At 44.0% G+C, this 18,116-nt stretch overlaps 1 protein-coding gene across 1 annotated transcript in view; it reads left to right on the top strand.

Annotated features, from left to right (window-relative positions):
• LOC143768274 (uncharacterized) overlaps positions 1-17,848 on the top strand; it is a 39,953-nt gene extending 22,105 nt beyond the window's left edge. The window contains exon 8 of the mRNA XM_077256967.1: positions 14,791-17,848. Within this exon, the coding sequence (XP_077113082.1) occupies positions 14,791-15,728 (938 nt within the window). The 3' untranslated portion in view covers positions 15,729-17,848. The remainder of the gene's footprint in view (positions 1-14,790) is intronic.
• Positions 17,849-18,116: the final 268 nt, after the last annotated feature.

Below are 18,116 nucleotides of genomic sequence, written 5' to 3'. Positions count from 1 at the left end.
CATTTTGGAAACTAGACCCCAAAAGGATCTTATCTAGATGTGTGGTGAGCACTTTCAACCCCCAAGTGTTTCACATAAGTTTATAACGTAGAGCCGTGAAAATAAAAAATAATTGTTCTTTCCTCAAAATTATGTTTTAGCAAGTAATTTTTTATTTTTGCAAGGGTAACAGGAGAAATTGGACCCCAATAGTTGTTGCCCAGTTTTTCCTGAGTACGCTGGTATCCCATATGTGGGGGTAAACCACTGTTTGGGCGCACGTCGGGGCTTGGAAGGGAGGGCGCACCATTTGACTTTTTGAACGCAAGATTGGCTGGAATCAATGGTGGCGCCATGTTGCGTTTGGAGACCCCTGATGTGCCTAAACAGTGGAAACCCCTCAATTCTAACTTCAACACTAACCCCAACACACCCCTAACCCTAATCCCAACTGTAGCCATAACCCTAATCACAACCCTAACCCCAACACACCCCTAACCACAACCCTAACTGTTGTGAATTTGGATTCTGGGCTCCCCCGGTGGCTACTGGTGGAATTGAACTGGTGTCTTCATCTTCTCTGTTCACCTGTTCCCATCAAGATGTGGGAGTCGCTATATAACCTTGCTGCTCTGTTAGTTGCTTGCCGGTCAACAATGTTATCAGAAGCCTCTCTGTGCTTGTTCCTGCTCCTAGACAACTACTAGATAAGTTGGACTCTTGTCCATGTTTGTTTTTGCATTTTTGTTCCAGTTCACAGCTGTAGTTTCGTTACTGTGTCTGGAAAGCTCTTGTGAACAGGAATTGCCACTCTGGTGTTATGAGTTAATGCCAGAGTTTTAAAGTAATTTCTGGATGGTGTTTTGATAGGGTTTTTAGCTGACCATGAAAGTGTCCTTTCTGTCTTCTGCTATGTAGTAAGTGGACCTCAAATTTGCTAAACCTATTTTCATACTACGTTTGTTATTTCATCTTGATTCACCGCCAATACATGTGGGGGGCCTCTGTCTCCTTTCGGGGTATTTCTCTAGAGGTGAGCTAGGACTAATATTTTCCTCTGCTAGCTTTATTTAGTCCTCCGGCTGGTGCTGGGCATCTAGACTCAACGTAGGCATGCTACCCGGCCACTGCTAGTTGTGCGTTAGGTTTAGTTCATGGTCAGCTCAGTTTCCATCTTCCAAGAGCTAGTTCCTATATATGCTGATGCTATGATCTCTTGCCATTGAGATCATGACAGTTTGACCGGCCCACTAAAGGGTTAAAATCCTTGGCTGAGAAAGGAGAGAAATAAGTAGTCTGCTGAAATTTTTTTTTTTTTTTTTTTTTTTTTCTCTCCTTTGAATGGCTCTGTGTTCACCTGTTTGCAATGGATCTTCAGAGTGTAACTGCAGGTTTGAATAATCTCGCCACGAAGGTACAAAATTTGCAAGATTTTGTTTGTCATGCACCTGTATCTGAGCCGAGAATTCCTTTGCCGGAATTTTTCTCGGGGAATAGATCTGGGTTTCAGAATTTTCGAAATAATTGCAAATTATTTTTGTCCCTGAAATCTCGCTCTGCCGGAGATCCTGCACAGCAGGTCAGGATTGTGATTTCCTTGCTCCGGGGCGACCCTCAAGACTGGGCTTTTTCATTGACACCAGGGGATCCTGCGTTGCTCAATGTGGATGCGTTTTTTCTGGCCTTGGGGTTGCTTTATGACGAACCTCATTTGGAGCTTCAGGCAGAAAAAACTTTGATGTCCCTATCTCAGGGGCAAGATGAAGCGGAAATTTACTGCCAAAGATTCCGTAAATGGTCTGTGCTTACTCAGTGGAATGAGTGCGCCCTGGCGGCGACTTTCAGAGAGGGTCTCTCTGATGCCATTAAGGATGTTATGGTGGGGTTCCCTGTGCCTGCGGGTCTGAATGAGTCCATGACAATGGCTATTCAGATCGATAGGCGTTTGCGGGAGCGCAAACCAGTGCACCATCTGGCGGTGTCCACTGAGAAATCGCCAGAGAGTATGCAGTGTGATAGAATTCTGTCCCGAAGCGAGCGGCAGAATTTTAGACGGAAAAATGGGTTGTGTTTCTATTGTGGTGATTCTACTCATGTTATATCAGCATGCTCTAAGCGTACTAAAAAGCTTGGTAAATCTGTTTCCATTTGCACCTTACCGTCTAAGTTTATTCTATCTGTGACCCTGATTTGCTCTTTGTCATCTATTACCACGGACGCCTATGTCGACTCTGGCGCCGCTTTGAGTCTTATGGATTGGTCCTTTGCCAAACGCTGTGGGTATGATTTAGAGCCTTTGGAGACTCCTATTCCTCTGAAGGGGATTGACTCCACCCCATTGGCTAATAATAAACCACAATACTGGACACAAGTAACTATGCGTATTAATCCGGATCACCAGGAGATTATTCGCTTTCTGGTGCTGTATAATCTACATGATGATTTGGTGCTAGGATTGCCTTGGCTGCAATCTCACAACCCAGTCCTCGACTGGAAAGCTATGTCTGTGTTGAGCTGGGGATGTAAGGGGGCTCATGGGGATGTACCTGTGGTTTCCATTTCATCATCTATTCCCTCTGAAATTCCTGAGTTCCTGTCTGACTATCGTGACGTCTTTGAAGAATCCAAGCTTGATTCGTTACCTCCGCACCGAGAGTGCGATTGTGCCATAGATTTAATCCCGGGTAGTAAATACCCAAAGGGTCGTTTATTTAATCTGTCTGTGCCTGAACATGCTGCTATGCGTGAATATATAAAGGAGTCCTTGGAAAAGGGACATATTCGTCCATCGTCATCTCCCTTAGGAGCCGGTTTTTTCTTCGTGTCAAAAAAAGACGGCTCTTTGTGACCATGTATTGATTATCGGCTTTTGAATAAAATCACTGTTAAATATCAATACCCATTGCCGTTGCTGACTGATTTGTTTGCTCGCATAAAGGGGGCCAAGTGGTTCTCTAAGATTGACCTTCGTGGGGCGTATAATTTGGTGCGAATCAGGCAGGGGGATGAGTGGAAAACCGCATTTAATACGCCCGAGGGCCACTTTGAGTATTTAGTGATGCCTTTTGGTCTTTCAAATGCTCCGTCAGTTTTCCAGTCCTTTATGCATGATATTTTTCGCGATTATTTGGATAAATTTATGATTGTGTATCTGGATGATATTCTGATTTTTTCGGATGACTGGGACTCTCATGTCCAGCAAGTCAGGAGGGTTTTTCAGGTTTTGCGGTCTAATTCTTTGTGTGTGAAGGGTTCTAAGTGTGTTTTTGGGGTACAGAGGATTTCCTTTTTGGGATATATTTTTTCCCCCTCTTCCATTGAAATGGATCCTGTCAAGGTTCAAGCTATTTGTGATTGGACGCAGCCCTCTTCTCTTAAGAGTCTTCAGAAATTTTTGGGCTTTGCTAACTTTTATCGTCGATTTATTGCTGGTTTTTCGGATATTGCTAAGCCATTGACCGATTTGACTAAGAAGGGTGCTGATGTTGCTGATTGGTCCCCTGATGCTGTGGAGGCCTTTCGGGAGCTTAAGCGCCGTTTTTCCTCTGCCCCTGTGTTGCGTCAGCCTGATGTTGCTCTACCTTTTCAGGTTGAGGTCGACGCTTCTGAGATCGGAGCTGGGGCAGTGTTGTCGCAGAAAAGTTCTGACTGCTCCGTGATGAGGCCTTGTGCCTTCTTTTCCCGTAAATTTTCGCCCGCTGAGCGGAATTATGATGTTGGGAATCGGGAGCTTTTGGCCATGAAGTGGGCTTTTGAGGAGTGGCGCCATTGGCTTGAGGGGGCCAGACATCAGGTGGTGGTATTGACTGACCACAAAAATTTGGTTTATCTTGAGACTGCCAGGCGCCTGAATCCTAGACAGGCGCGCTGGTCATTATTTTTCTCTCGGTTTAATTTTGTGGTGTCATACCTACCGGGTTCTAAGAATGTTAAGGCGGATGCCCTTTCTAGGAGTTTTGAGCCTGACTCGCCTGGTAACTCTGAGCCCACAGGTATCCTTAAGGATGGAGTGGTATTGTCAGCCGTTTCTCCAGACCTGCGGCGGGCCTTGCAGGAGTTTCAGGCGGATAGACCTGATCGTTGCCCACCTGATAAACTGTTTGTTCCTGATGATTGGACCAGTAGAGTCATCTCTGAGGTTCATTCTTCTGCGTTGGCAGGTCATCCTGGCATTTTTGGTACCAGGGATTTGGTGGCAAGGTCCTTCTGGTGGCCTTCCCTGTCACGAGATGTGCGAGGCTTTGTGCAGTCTTGTGACGTTTGTGCTCGGGCCAAGCCTTGTTGTTCTCGGGCTAGTGGATTGTTGTTGCCCTTGCCTATTCCTAAGAGGCCTTGGACGCACATCTCGATGGATTTTATTTCAGATCTGCCTGTTTCTCAGAAGATGTCTGTCATCTGGGTGGTGTGTGACCGTTTCTCTAAGATGGTCCATTTGGTTCCTCTGCCCAAGTTGCCTTCTTCTTCCGAGTTGGTTCCTCTGTTTTTTCAAAATGTTGTTCGTTTGCATGGTATTCCTGAGAATATCGTTTCTGACAGAGGGACCCAATTCGTGTCTAGATTTTGGCGGGCATTCTGTGCTAGGATGGGCATAGATTTATCTTTTTCGTCCGCTTTCCATCCTCAGACGAATGGCCAGACTGAGCGGATTAATCAGACCCTGGAGACATATCTGAGGTGTTTTGTGTCTGCTGACCAGGATGATTGGGTTGCTTTTTTGCCATTGGCGGAGTTCGCTCTCAATAATCGGGCCAGCTCTGCCACTTTGGTGTCCCCGTTTTTCTGTAATTCGGGGTTTCATCCTCGATTTTCCTCTGGTCATGTGGAATCTTCGGATTGTCCTGGAGTGGATGCTGTGGTGGAGAGATTGCATCAGATCTGGGGGCAGGTGGTGGACAATTTGAGGTTGTCCCAGGAGAAGACTCAGCTTTTTGCTAACCGCCGTCGTCGTGTTGGTCCTCGTCTTCATGTTGGGGACTTGGTGTGGTTGTCTTCTCGTTTTGTCACTATGAGGGTCTCTTCTCCTAAGTTTAAGCCTCGGTTCATCGGCCCGTATAGGATATTGGAGATTCTTAACCCTGTTTCCTTCCGTTTGGACCTCCCTGCATCCTTTTCTATTCATAACGTTTTTCATCGGTCATTATTGCGCAGGTATGAGGTACCGGTTGTGCCTTCCGTTGAGCCTCCTGCTCCGGTGTTGGTTGAGGGTGAGTTGGAGTACGTTGTGGAGAAAATCTTAGACTCTCGTGTTTCCAGACGGAGACTCCAGTATCTGGTCAAGTGGAAGGGATACGGCCAGGAGGATAATTCTTGGGTGAATGCATCTGATGTTCATGCCTCTGATCTGGTTCGTGCCTTTCATAGGGCCCATCCTGATCGCCCTGGTGGTTCGGGTGAGGGTTCGGTGCCCCCTCCTTGAGGGGGGGGTACTGTTGTGAATTTGGATTCTGGGCTCCCCCGGTGGCTACTGGTGGAATTGAACTGGTGTCTTCATCTTCTCTGTTCACCTGTTCCCATCAAGATGTGGGAGTCGCTATATAACCTTGCTGCTCTGTTAGTTGCTTGCCGGTCAACAATGTTATCAGAAGCCTCTCTGTGCTTGTTCCTGCTCCTAGACAACTACTAGATAAGTTGGACTCTTGTCCATGTTTGTTTTTGCATTTTTGTTCCAGTTCACAGCTGTAGTTTCGTTACTGTGTCTGGAAAGCTCTTGTGAACAGGAATTGCCACTCTGGTGTTATGAGTTAATGCCAGAGTTTTAAAGTAATTTCTGGATGGTGTTTTGATAGGGTTTTCAGCTGACCATGAAAGTGTCCTTTCTGTCTTCTGCTATGTAGTAAGTGGACCTCAAATTTGCTAAACCTATTTTCATACTACGTTTGTTATTTCATCTTGATTCACCGCCAATACATGTGGGGGGCCTCTGTCTCCTTTCGGGGTATTTCTCTAGAGGTGAGCTAGGACTAATATTTTCCTCTGCTAGCTTTATTTAGTCCTCCGGCTGGTGCTGGGCATCTAGAATCAACGTAGGCATGCTACCCGGCCACTGCTAGTTGTGCGTTAGGTTTAGTTCATGGTCAGCTCAGTTTCCATCTTCCAAGAGCTAGTTCCTATATATGCTGATGCTATGATCTCTTGCCATTGAGATCATGACACCTAACCCCAACACACCCGTAACCCTAAATCCAACCCTAATCCTAACCCTAATCCCAACCCTACCCACAACTGTAACCCCAACACAACCCTAACCCTATCCTTAACCCTAACCAAAAGCCTAATCTTAACAGTATTTCCAACCCTAGCCCTAATTCCAACCCTAAGGGTACCGTCTCACATAACGATTTACCAACGATCACGACCAGCGATACGACCTGGCCGTGATCGTTGGAAAGTCATTGTGTGGTCGCTGGGGAGCTGTCACACAGACTGCTCTCCAGCGACCAACGATGCCAAGGTCCCGGGTAACCAGGGTAAACATCGGGTTACTAAGCGCAGGGCCGCGCTTAGTAACCCGATGTTTACCGTGGTTACCAGCGTAAAAGTAAAAAAAAAAAACGTACATACTCACATTTCGGTGTCCTTCAGGTCCCTCGCCGTCTGCTTCCCGCTCTGACTGAGTGCCGCCGTACAGTGAGAGCAGAGCGCAGCGGTGACGTCACTGCTGTGCTGTGCTCTCACTTTCCGGCCGGCAGACAGTCAGAGCGGGAAGCAGACGGCAAGGGACCTGAAGGACACCGAAATGTGAGTATGTAGTGTTTTTTTTTTTTTACTTTTACGCTGGTAACCACGGTAAACATCGGGTTACTAAGCGCGGCCCTGCGCTTAGTAACCCGATGTTTACCCTGGTTACAAGTGAACGCATCGCTGGATAGCTGTCACACACAATGATCCAGCGATGACAGCGGGAGATCCAGCGACGAAAGAAAGTTCCAAACGATCTGCTACGACGTACGATTCTCAGCAGGGTCCCTGATCGCTGCTGCATGTCAGACACAGCGATATCGTATGGATATCGCTGGAACGTCACAGATCGTACCGTCGTAGCGATCAAAGTGCCACTGTGAGACGGTACCCTAACTCTAATTCCAACCCTAACCCTAAGGCTATGTGCCCACTTTGCGGATTCGTGTGAGATTTTTCCGCACCATTTTTGAAAAATCTGCAGGTAAAAGGCACTGCGTTTTACCTACGGATTTACAGCGGATTTCCAGTGTTTTTTGTGCGGATTTCACCTGCGGATTCCTATTGAGGAACAGGTGTAAAACGCTGCGGAATCCGCACAAACTTGACATGCTGCGGAAAATACACAGCGTTTCCGCATGGTATTTTCCGCACCATGGGCACAGCGGATTTGGTTTTCCATAGGTGTACATGGTACTGTAAACCTGATGGAAAACTGCTACGAATTCGCAGCGGCCAATCCGTTGCGGATCCGCGGCCGATCCGCTGCGGATCCGCGGCCGATCCGCTGCGGATCCACGGCGGATCCGCGGCAATCCGCTGCGGATTCGCAGCCAAATCCGCACTGTGTGCACATGCCCTAACCCTACCCCTAACCCTACCCCTAATTCTAACCCTAATTCTAACTCTAGTTCTAACCCTAACCTTAGCAGAAAAAAAAAATAAAAATGTATTTATTTTTATTATTGTCCCTATGGGGGTGATAAAGGGGGGTCATTTACTATTTTTTTTATTTTGATCACTGTGATAGGCTATATCACAGTGATCAAAATACATCTGAAACGAATCTGCCAGCTGGCAGATTCGGCGGGCGCAGTGCGCATGCGCCTGCCATATTGGAAAATGGCGGCGCCCATGGAGAAGCCGGACGGACACCGGGAGGCCCGATAAGTATGTAGGGGGGTGATCGGATCATGGGGGGGGGGACCGGAGCACAGGGAGGGGGCACCGGAGCACGGGGGAGCGGACAGGAGGACGGAGGAGCGGACAGGACGACTTAGGGGGGCGGACCACGTAACGGAGCACTGGGGGGGGGCGATCGGTGGGGTGGGGTGGGGGCAGATTAGGTTTTCCAGCCATGGCCGATGATATTGCAGCATCGGCCATGGCTGGATTGTAATATTTCACCGTTTTTTGGGGTGAAATATTACAAATCGCTCTGATTGGCAGTTTCACTTTCAACAGCCAATCAGAGCGATCGTAGCCACGAGGGGGTGAAGCCACCCCCCCTGGGCTGAAGCACCACTCCCCCTGTTCCTGGAGATCGGGTGAAATTGGAGTTAACCCTTTCACCCGATCTGCAGGAGCGCGATCCCTCCATGACGCATACGCTGCGTCACAGGTCGGATTGGCACCGACTTTCATGACGCAGCATATGCGTCAAAGGTCGGGAAGGGGTTAAATCAGAAACCGCACCAAAAAGACTACCTTCACACAAGGCCAGTAAAAATGAAAGTAATTTTTATTATCCAACGGAAAAAAATATAATATGTACAAATGGGTATACACCTAAAGCACAGGAAATTTCCTGTGCTTTAGGTGTATACCCATTTGTACGTATTATATTTTTTTCTGTTGGATTATAAAAAAACTTTAATTTTTACTGGCCTTGTGTGAAGGTAGTCTTTTTGGTGCGGTATTTATTCTGCTTCATGGTCATGTATGGTGGATATTATTAGGTGTTGTTGCTTAAATCAGAAAGTCATATCGCACAAAATACTTAATAAATAACATTTCCCACATGTCTACATTACATCACCACAATTTTGGAAACAAATTTTTTTTGTTAGGAAGTTATAAGGGTTAAAAGTTGACCAGCGATTTATCATTTTTACAAGAAAATTTACAAAACCATTTTTTTAGGGACCACATCAAATTTGAAGTGAGTTTGGGGGGTCAATATGACAGAAAATATCCAAAAGTGACACCATTCTAAAAACTGCACCCCTCAAGGTGCTCAAAACCACATTCAAGAAGTTTATTAACCCTTCAGGTGCTTCACAGCAATAAATGGAATGTGAAAGGAAAAAATAAACATTTACTTTTCTTTCACAAAAATTTTCCTTTAGAACTATTTTTTTTTTTTACTTTCGCAAGGGTAACAGGAGAAAATGGACTATACATTTTGTTTTGCAATTTCTCCTGAGCATATCAATACCATATATGTGGGGGAAATCTACTGTCTGGGTGCACGCCAGGGCTCAGAATAGAAGGTGCGCCATTTGACTTTTTGAATGTAAGATATGTTGGAATAATTAGTGGTTGCCATGTCACGTTTGGAGAGCCCCTGATTTGCCTAAACAGTGGCACCTTTATGAAAACTAGACCCCTTAGGGAACGTACCTGGATGTTTATTGAGCACCATTAACCCAGAGGTGCTTCACAGAAGTTTATAACGCAGAGCCATGAAAATAAAAAATCATATTTTTTCCCACAACAAATGAACTTTTAGCCCTCAATTTTTTTTAAAAGGGTAACAGGAGAAATTTGACCCTAAAAGTTGTTGTGCAATTTGTCCTGAGTATGCTGACATCCCATATGTGGGGGTAAACCACTGTTTGGGCGCATGGCAGAGCTCGGAAGGGAAGGGGCGGCCATATTGGAGAGCAGATTTTGCTGGAATTGTTTGTGGGTGACATGTCACATTGTCAGAGCCCCTGAGGTACCAGAACAACATAAGCCCCCAAAAGTGACTGCATTTTACAAAATACTTCCCTGAATGAATTCTTCTAGTTGTCCAGTGAGCATACTGACACCACAGCTGTTCCATAGAAAATTACACTATTGGGCAGTGAAGAAAAATTAATAACATTTTAACCATTAAAATGATGTTTTAACCCCAAATTTTACATTGGAAAATAGGTCGATAGGCAAATGGTCACTACACCCATAGATGAATTCGCAGAGGGGTGTCATTTCCAATTCCCAGAAGGGTGTCATTTCCAAAATGGGGCACTTCAGGGGGGATTCTGCTGTTATGTCACTTTGGAGAGCCGCTAAGTGCCAGAACAACAGAATCCCCCTGAAGTGACCACATTTTGGAAATGACGCCCCTCTGGTTATTCATCTATGAATATACTGACCATTTTCACTCCACAGATGATTAGTGGAAGTTTTAGAGCAAAAATTGCAAAAATGTCATTGTAGTGCCCAATATATTGTGCCCAGCTCGTGTCTCTGGAGACATCCCCCCACCTACACCAGGAAATTAAGTCCGCTCTAGTCAAATGTGTCTGTCACTAAATAAACCAAATGCTTGAATGTCAAAACAGTCTAAAAATGTGGTTCTGTGTGGAAGATTTTAAATCAGTCATGGAGGCATAAGGCTGGAAATGATGGGCATTGTGGGCAATAATAGCGGGTACCATGCCTCATTCCTCTCTTCGAACATACATGGCATCTTCTCTGGAGGTTCTTTCTTGTTTCAGTTGCTGGAATAAGTGCAATAAAATTTCCTTCAGTGAGTCTTCTGATATCTTCAGATTCTAAAGGATTGGTGGGGACAAAATTTTTAAAAACAAGATTTTCAATGACCTTTTCCTGATAATCAAGGAAAGTATCTGCATTTCCGGCTTTTTTTATAACACAAAAGAATTATATGTGGCCACCTGAAACAAATAAATGACTAACTTTTTATACCAGGTATATGATTTTCTTGATACCCGGTATGGCTGTAGAACCTGGTCTGCAAGGTCCACACCCCCCATATATTTGTTGTAGTCAATGACAGACACAGGTTTTGGAGTAGTGGATCCCTGTTGGTCTGCAGTGGCCCTTGTGGCATCTGTGTGGATCGAGTTCAGGATAAAGATATCTTTGTTATACTTAAGGGCAAGCATCTCTCCATTGTGTAAAGCCCCTGACTGCCCTTTCGGAACTTTTCATTGACCAATAATTGTGGAAACCCCTGACTGTTTTTGCGAATGGTCCCACAAGCCCCCATGTTATGTTCAACCAGACTTTTAAATAGGGGTATGCTGGTGTAGTAGTTGTCAACATACAGATTGTAGTCTTTATGTAATAATGGAGTTATCAGCTCCCCAACAATTTTTCCAGATGTCCCCAGATTAGGAGGGCATCCTGGTGGGTTTAGTTGGCTATCTTTCCTCTCATAAATGCGAAAAGCTGATGTGTATCCAGTTGAACTTTTGCACAATTTATAGAGCTTTATTCCAAACCTTGCCCTCTTAGAAGGAATAAATTGCTTGAGGTGCAGTCTTCCTTTGAATTTTACAAGGGACTCATCAATGGAAATGTTTAATGTTGGGGTGTAAAGCTTTAAGAACTTTTCTGTCAAGTCTTCATTTTGAATAGTCTGTCATGTTCTGGGCATTTCTGGGCAGGCATTGACTGTTGTCGTTAAAATGTTAAAATCTCATAAGCAATTCATAACGGGTCCTAGGAAGAATAGCAGAAAACGTAGGGGTGGCTTGAACAGGGCGGTTGGACCAGTAGGACCGAATTTTTGTTAACAAGCCCATAGTGAATGTACAGGAAGTCTTAACATTTATTTAATTTCTAGGACATTTGTTGCTGTTGTAAGATTGCTCTTACTGAGTGTATTGGGGGACTATCGCTTAGCACGGGATTCAAGCACACGGGCATGGTTTTTTCAAACAAAAAAATATCCTAGTCAGGCTAGACCCACCGAAGGACGGTAGCTTTCCCAAGTTTCACTGTGCACTGCTCAGGGATCCGGTTCTACTCCCAGGACCTCCCATGCTGCTCAGGGATCCAATCCTACTCCCAGGACCTCCCAACACCAGCATGTGCTTTTCAGGAAGCCTACTCTCAGGTCTTCCAACACAGGAACCACACAGGAACATGTGACCCACACCCTGGTCACATTATATATCCTTCACCACTCCCCTGGGTGGGAGTGTGGGTGTGTGTGGCTAGTTTGTCCCGCCCATCTCACATAACTAGCCCTGCCAACCTCCCATGACTATTACACAACATGCAACATACTTGTGGAACTATAGGTCCCAGAACACCACATCACTTCAGGCTGGCAACGCAGAGTCTTCTCCTCTGCGACACACACATCGTCCATTCATCACCATGCCAGACTTTGTCTTATTACCACAGCCATGCATGCAACTGCCATGGCCTCAATACACCTCTGAGTGCATACTGGGGAGACCATGCAGCGCCCCCTACCTGTTACAGGGGTCACTGCATCACAGTGTCCATAAATTTCACCTAGCATAATAGGATCATTGATTCTGGCTGATGACTTGGGACACATATAAATTTGTTTGTAGGATAATATGCTCTAGCAAGCTATCTGTCAGAAACAAAATACAAAAATTAACCAGTCCAAAATTTTCCACCTCCACATTTATATCAGGAATGGCATTAAAATTAGGGATGAATGAAGTAGCCGAATCCGAGGCATCCCATCTAGGAAATGCTACACCAAGAGGCAAAGCCCCTTGGACATTGGTGTGCACCAAATCACAAGCACTAGGGACAGCGCTAGTACTGGGCATTGTTCCCTGAGTTGGAGACATATATCCAGAAGCACTATTTGTCCTTCTTGTTGTACTGGTCCTTGTGTGTGAGGATGGACCAGATTCACTGCTCATTTTTGAGCTATCACTGTCGCTGCTACTAAAGCCTGCAAAATCCACATCGCCATCTGGCACTGCACTTTCTTCGCTGTCAGAATATAAAAGTGCATAAGCCTCCTCTGCACTAAAACACTGATGGACCATTTAATTAGTTTTTATTTATTTTTTCTGGAAATAGAAAACTCTGATGTGACTGACGTGACCAAATGTTTGGGGAGACAATTGAGAAAAGCCTAATTCTTTAGCTTAACCCTAACTTTAGAATAAATCCTAACCCTAACTTTAGCCTGAGTAACCCTAACCCTAACAGTAACCATAACTTTAGCCTAACAGTAACCCAACTTTAGCCCCAACACTAACCCTAACCTGCCTTATCTGTTTTTTTTCTTACTTTATAGCAAAATTGCTGACTGACACAGCTGTTGCCAGCAGCACTTGTAACACTCTTTCTCCTCTAATCTCTCAATGACAGGAGATCTGAGGAGAAACAGCGTTTTTATGAGGCAGATCACCCGGGAAAGTTGGTTGCTACAACCAACTGTCCAAGTGATTTGTCCGGTGTGATGCTGACGTCATCGGGACCTGAACCAATCAGGTCTCGATGAGGTTGGGGGTCACAGTAAGCATTGTGCACCAGAATCCCCTCGTTATAAGGTACGTGGTGGTCCCGATGAGCACAAAACCGCTGTGTCACGCTGTGACTGTCCTGGTGTGACACGACCTGTCGGGACGGTCACAAAGCGGCGAAACACACAAGGGTACACCGGGGAAACTTTAACAACGGTGGGCCCTGTCAGTAGGGAATGGGGTATGGGCACCTCCTGCACTCACCTGAGGCTGTACCCTGATCTTGCTACCGTCCCTATATGGGTTCTTTCAACCCATCGCCGACCAGGATACCTTGTCCCTCACTTGCCCTGCTCTAATCCCTATGTAGGGAACTGGCAGGTGAGAGCACTGGTCCCACCGCTGCACTAACACAACACCGGGAAAGTTACAAAACAAAGAGACAAAGAAACTATAACAGCAAACTTAGCTTTCTCTGCTGCAATGCACCGCACAGCAGAGTAAGGCACCTGGAATGAGTATTCAGCTGTAGAACCTCAGCACTCAGCAAGCTCCTATTCCAGCAAGGTTGGTGTCCAAAGGACCTGTATAACCAACAGTCAGCTGATGCACCAGGTGACCTTTTAAAGGAAGGTGGGAGTGGTCACAACTCACATCAGCAGAACAAGCAGCAATGCAATTACACCAGCGGCCACCGGGGGGAAACTGCATTAGCCCCCTATGACCTGAAAGGAAAAAAGGTTTTAATCTGAGGGAAACCAAATCTGCCACAGATCCAAACATGGATCGTGACATGCTGACCATAGACAAACTTTGGCGCTGCACAAAGCCCTGCTAGCGCCAATGTTTATCTACCATTGGCAGTCACGAAGCGCTTGAGTTAAGGGTCCCATCATTTCTGTCCAGGCCTATTTCATGAGTTGTACTTTTTTTTTTAATTCTGTGGAAGCATGGTTGAAAAGCAATGTCTTCATTTGTTGATTTTCATAGATTTTTGATTTATTACTTTTGTCAGATTCAAGTTATTTCTGTGGCCATTGTGGGTTTTTCTGTAATTAAACGAGGGGTACCAACAATTTAGACCACGTGTGTAGGAGGAATGAATATTTGACTCCACAGCCACTTTCTGGAAATTAGCATGAAGTGGATATTGGAGAGTGAAAATTACGCATTTGCCATGTTATTACCCAGCACATAGTGCCTAGATTGTGCTCCAGGAGACACACACTGTAAATTTAGTGGATTCTTCTCACTATAATATTGCTAAATACAGGGATCCGAAATGTTGTTTGGGCACACTGCAAGACTCAGAAGTGAGAGCGGATTTTTCTCGATTAGTTTATAGAAACGCTGTTACTTTTCAACAGCCTTTGAGCCACTAATAGTGTGGGAACCTCTGTTTTTCCATTGACAGATGATGGACCTGAGTGGGGACTTGTTTTTTGTGAGAGGAGAATTGGTATTATTTTCACCTACATAACATTGATTGGTTTCTTTTTATTCAATATTTGGGAGGCAGAATGAACAAACAGTTGAACACCACACACTACTTGTTAATTCAACAAGGTTTTCTATTAGACTGTGAACTGTCATTGTCTTGGTAAATAATTAAAGTTTTTTACACAGCGAGCCATTTTTATGGATAGTTTAAGTAGAAATGTTCTAAAATGTAAAAAGATATTTTATTAAAAAAAATTGTTTTTTATCTTAGCAGATGACTGTACCAGGAGATCAGCGGGACAGTTGACCTCTTCAATTTTTAAATCCGATGATCTTGACATACTACAAAATACAACTGAAGTGATTGCTGTTACTCCAGATGTATCATCATCCATTCACAGCAAAGATATGTCATCTGATCCTATGAAACAGGTCCCTTCTTCTGATTCATTACTGACTACTAAGAAAAATCAAAGTCAAAAAAGAGGCATTAAAAAACAAACTGCTCCTAAAGCAAAGAAGTCATTTTCATGTTCACAATGTGGGAAATGTTTTAACAAGAAATCATATTTTGTTAGACACCAAAGAATCCACACAGGGGAGAAGCCTTTTTCCTGTTCAGAATGTGGGAAATGTTTCACCCTCAAAGAGAATCTTGTTAGACATCATAGAACTCACACAGGTGAGAAGCCTTTTTCATGCTCAGAATGTGGGAAATTTTTTACCTGCAAAGGGAATCTTGATGAACACCAAAGAACCCACACAGTAGAGAAGCCTTTTTCATGTTCAGAATGTGGGAAATGTTTTACTCACAAATGGAATCTTGTTAGTCACCAGAGAACTCACACAGGGGAAACGCCTTTTTCATGTTCAGAATGTGGGAAATGTTTTAAATGGAAAATAGATCTTGATAGCCATCAAATAACTCCCACAGGGGAGAATCCTTTTTCCTGTTCAGAATGTGGGAAATGTTTTAACCACAAAAGGAATCTTGTTACTCACCTGAGAACTCACACAGGCGAGAAGCCTTTTTCCTGTTCAGAATGTGGGAAATGTTTTAACCAGAAATGGCATCTTGTTAGTCACCAGAGAGCTCACACAGGGGAGAAGCCTTTTTCCTGCTCAGAATGTGGGAAATGTTTTAAATGGAAATCAACTGTTAATAAACATCAGAGATGTCACATAGGGGAGAAGCCTATTTTATGTTCATAATGTTAGAATAGTTTTAACCAAAATTGAATCTTCTGAAATGGGTTGTCTATTGTCATTCCTTATGTTTGCTGACAAAAGGATAAAACTAAACTTTATTAATTCCAAATGTAAAGCTATACCCATAATTCATCCATTGAAGGTTAGTCAGTAGGTGACTAATAGAAAAAAGATATACCCCACAGTTCAGTATATAGGGTGAGGTGATGTATACGCACTCACTCTCCAAGCACTCTCATTTCTTTGGGTTTTCTCGCCCTCACCAAAGGCGACTATTCACTATTCATCAAATGCGACTCATCAGGAGACTATTTAATATTGACCTATATTCAAGCGAGACTAGACAAAACAAAAACTAAAGTCATGTATCATGTTATCTGAAACAGTCAGAAAACCAGCCACATATTGGCAGATCCCAGAGCTCAAACTATATACTTCGTAAGTTTATACTCCACTCCAGTGTCAGGAATAGATAGTATGTGACAATACAGTATAATTCTTGTGTTTTTTCTCCTATAAGGACTGCCCTAGTTTGATATTGTAACAGCTGTTAATTAGTAGTGCAGACAAATTGTCCTAGACTAAACTCCGTTTTCAGACGACCCAATATGTACCACTCAGGGAAAACTTACCTGCTCCAAAGATCAATAGCAGCTTCTAACTAATGGCCATGCTGCGGTCTGTCAAGAAATGACTGCAATATCGTTAAAGACTAGGGATGTGTGCAATCATAATGTCTGGAAGATCTGTGCCATTATTTAGTATGAATATAGAAATTATCTCTGAAAGTTAAGTGTTCCCTGAGCGGTATGTACTGCATTTTTTTATATTTATATATTTAATGCTTGTTCAGCACTTATGGTAGACATAACACATAATTATTTTTATTATTATTCATTACTTTTTTGTTTTGTTTGCTGCTCTTCCTGGTAATCTTTCTAAAAATATGTTATATTTTTCTATTTTTCACTTTAATGGTGGTATCTCCGGTTCAGGATTCCATCATAGTTCTTAATATCATCATAAACTATATAAATTGACTTGATTTGCTGAAGTTGCGGTGCACTCAGACTGTTGCTCTCGCCTGTGCGCGTGCGCGCCTCTCGCTGGATTGCTAGGCATCGCTGTTGGAGTCATCCTCGGACAGCACGGATATGGATTCATTCACGTGTGTGGGTGGTCCAATCACGGCAGTGCCCTCAAATGACACTGATGGTGATATGGGCGCCCTGGCGATGAGCGGCGCATGCGCCATACAAAGCGGCAGCACTATGACGCAGCGATTGTATTGTATTCTCATTGGTCAACTCCAGTAATTAACACATACCTGGTTGGTTAGGACCCGTTGCAGTGCCGAGGCACGAAACGGCCATTGTCCACTTTCGTTTCACATCCCTCCCTGCATTTTTGTAACATGTCCGAATAAATTTGTGACTAACGTACACGGGTAAGTGCGCTTGTTGTTCTTTTTTCTAACACATACCTGGACCTGATGTTGCCTCTCCCCACAGAAGAAGGCACACACAACCGAAACGCGTGTACGGGCCGTGGCACCATCAGACCAGAGGTAACTATTACGAATTCATGTGCACCATTACTATGCCATCCTCTTATTAACCCATGTGTGACTTTCATATAGTTTCTCTGTCCATTATGGCATTGCGTATTAATTGTTCACACGGTGTATCTATTCTTTGGTGGTACGGATCACGTTTTTTGGATATAACCTTCCTCTGATCTGTGGTGCCTTTCTCATTTGGTACTGCTCACCATCTGTTGATACTGTTTATGATTTTAATTGTTATTATTAAATAAAATTACTTCTTAATACTCTAGTACTGTTGTGCAAAATTTCTTTTATAGTATAATATATACAGGAGGAGATGACATACAGGTATATACTATATACAGGAGAGATGAGACACAGGTATATACTATATACAGGGGAGATGACACACAGGTATATACTATATACAGGAGGAAATTACACAGGTACATACTATATACAAGAGGAGATGACACACAGGTATATACTATATACAGGGGAGAGGACACACAGGTATATACTATATACAGGGGAGATACAACAGGCATATACTATATACAGGAGGAGATGACACAGGTACATACTATATACAGGAGGAGATGACACAGGTACATACTATATACAGGAGGAGAAGACACACAGGTACATACTATATACAGGAGGAGACGACACACAGGTACATACTATATATACAGGAGATGACATACAGGTATATACTATATACAGGAGAGATGACACACAGGTATATACTATATACAGGAGGAAATGACACAGGTATATACTATATACAGGAGGAGATGACATACAGGTATATATTATATACAGGTGAAGATGACACACAGGTA

The sequence above is a fragment of the Ranitomeya variabilis genome, chromosome 4, assembly GCF_051348905.1.
Source record: "Ranitomeya variabilis isolate aRanVar5 chromosome 4, aRanVar5.hap1, whole genome shotgun sequence".
Classification (NCBI taxonomy): domain Eukaryota; kingdom Metazoa; phylum Chordata; class Amphibia; order Anura; family Dendrobatidae; genus Ranitomeya; species Ranitomeya variabilis.
This window is presented reverse-complemented; position numbering and strand designations above follow the sequence as displayed.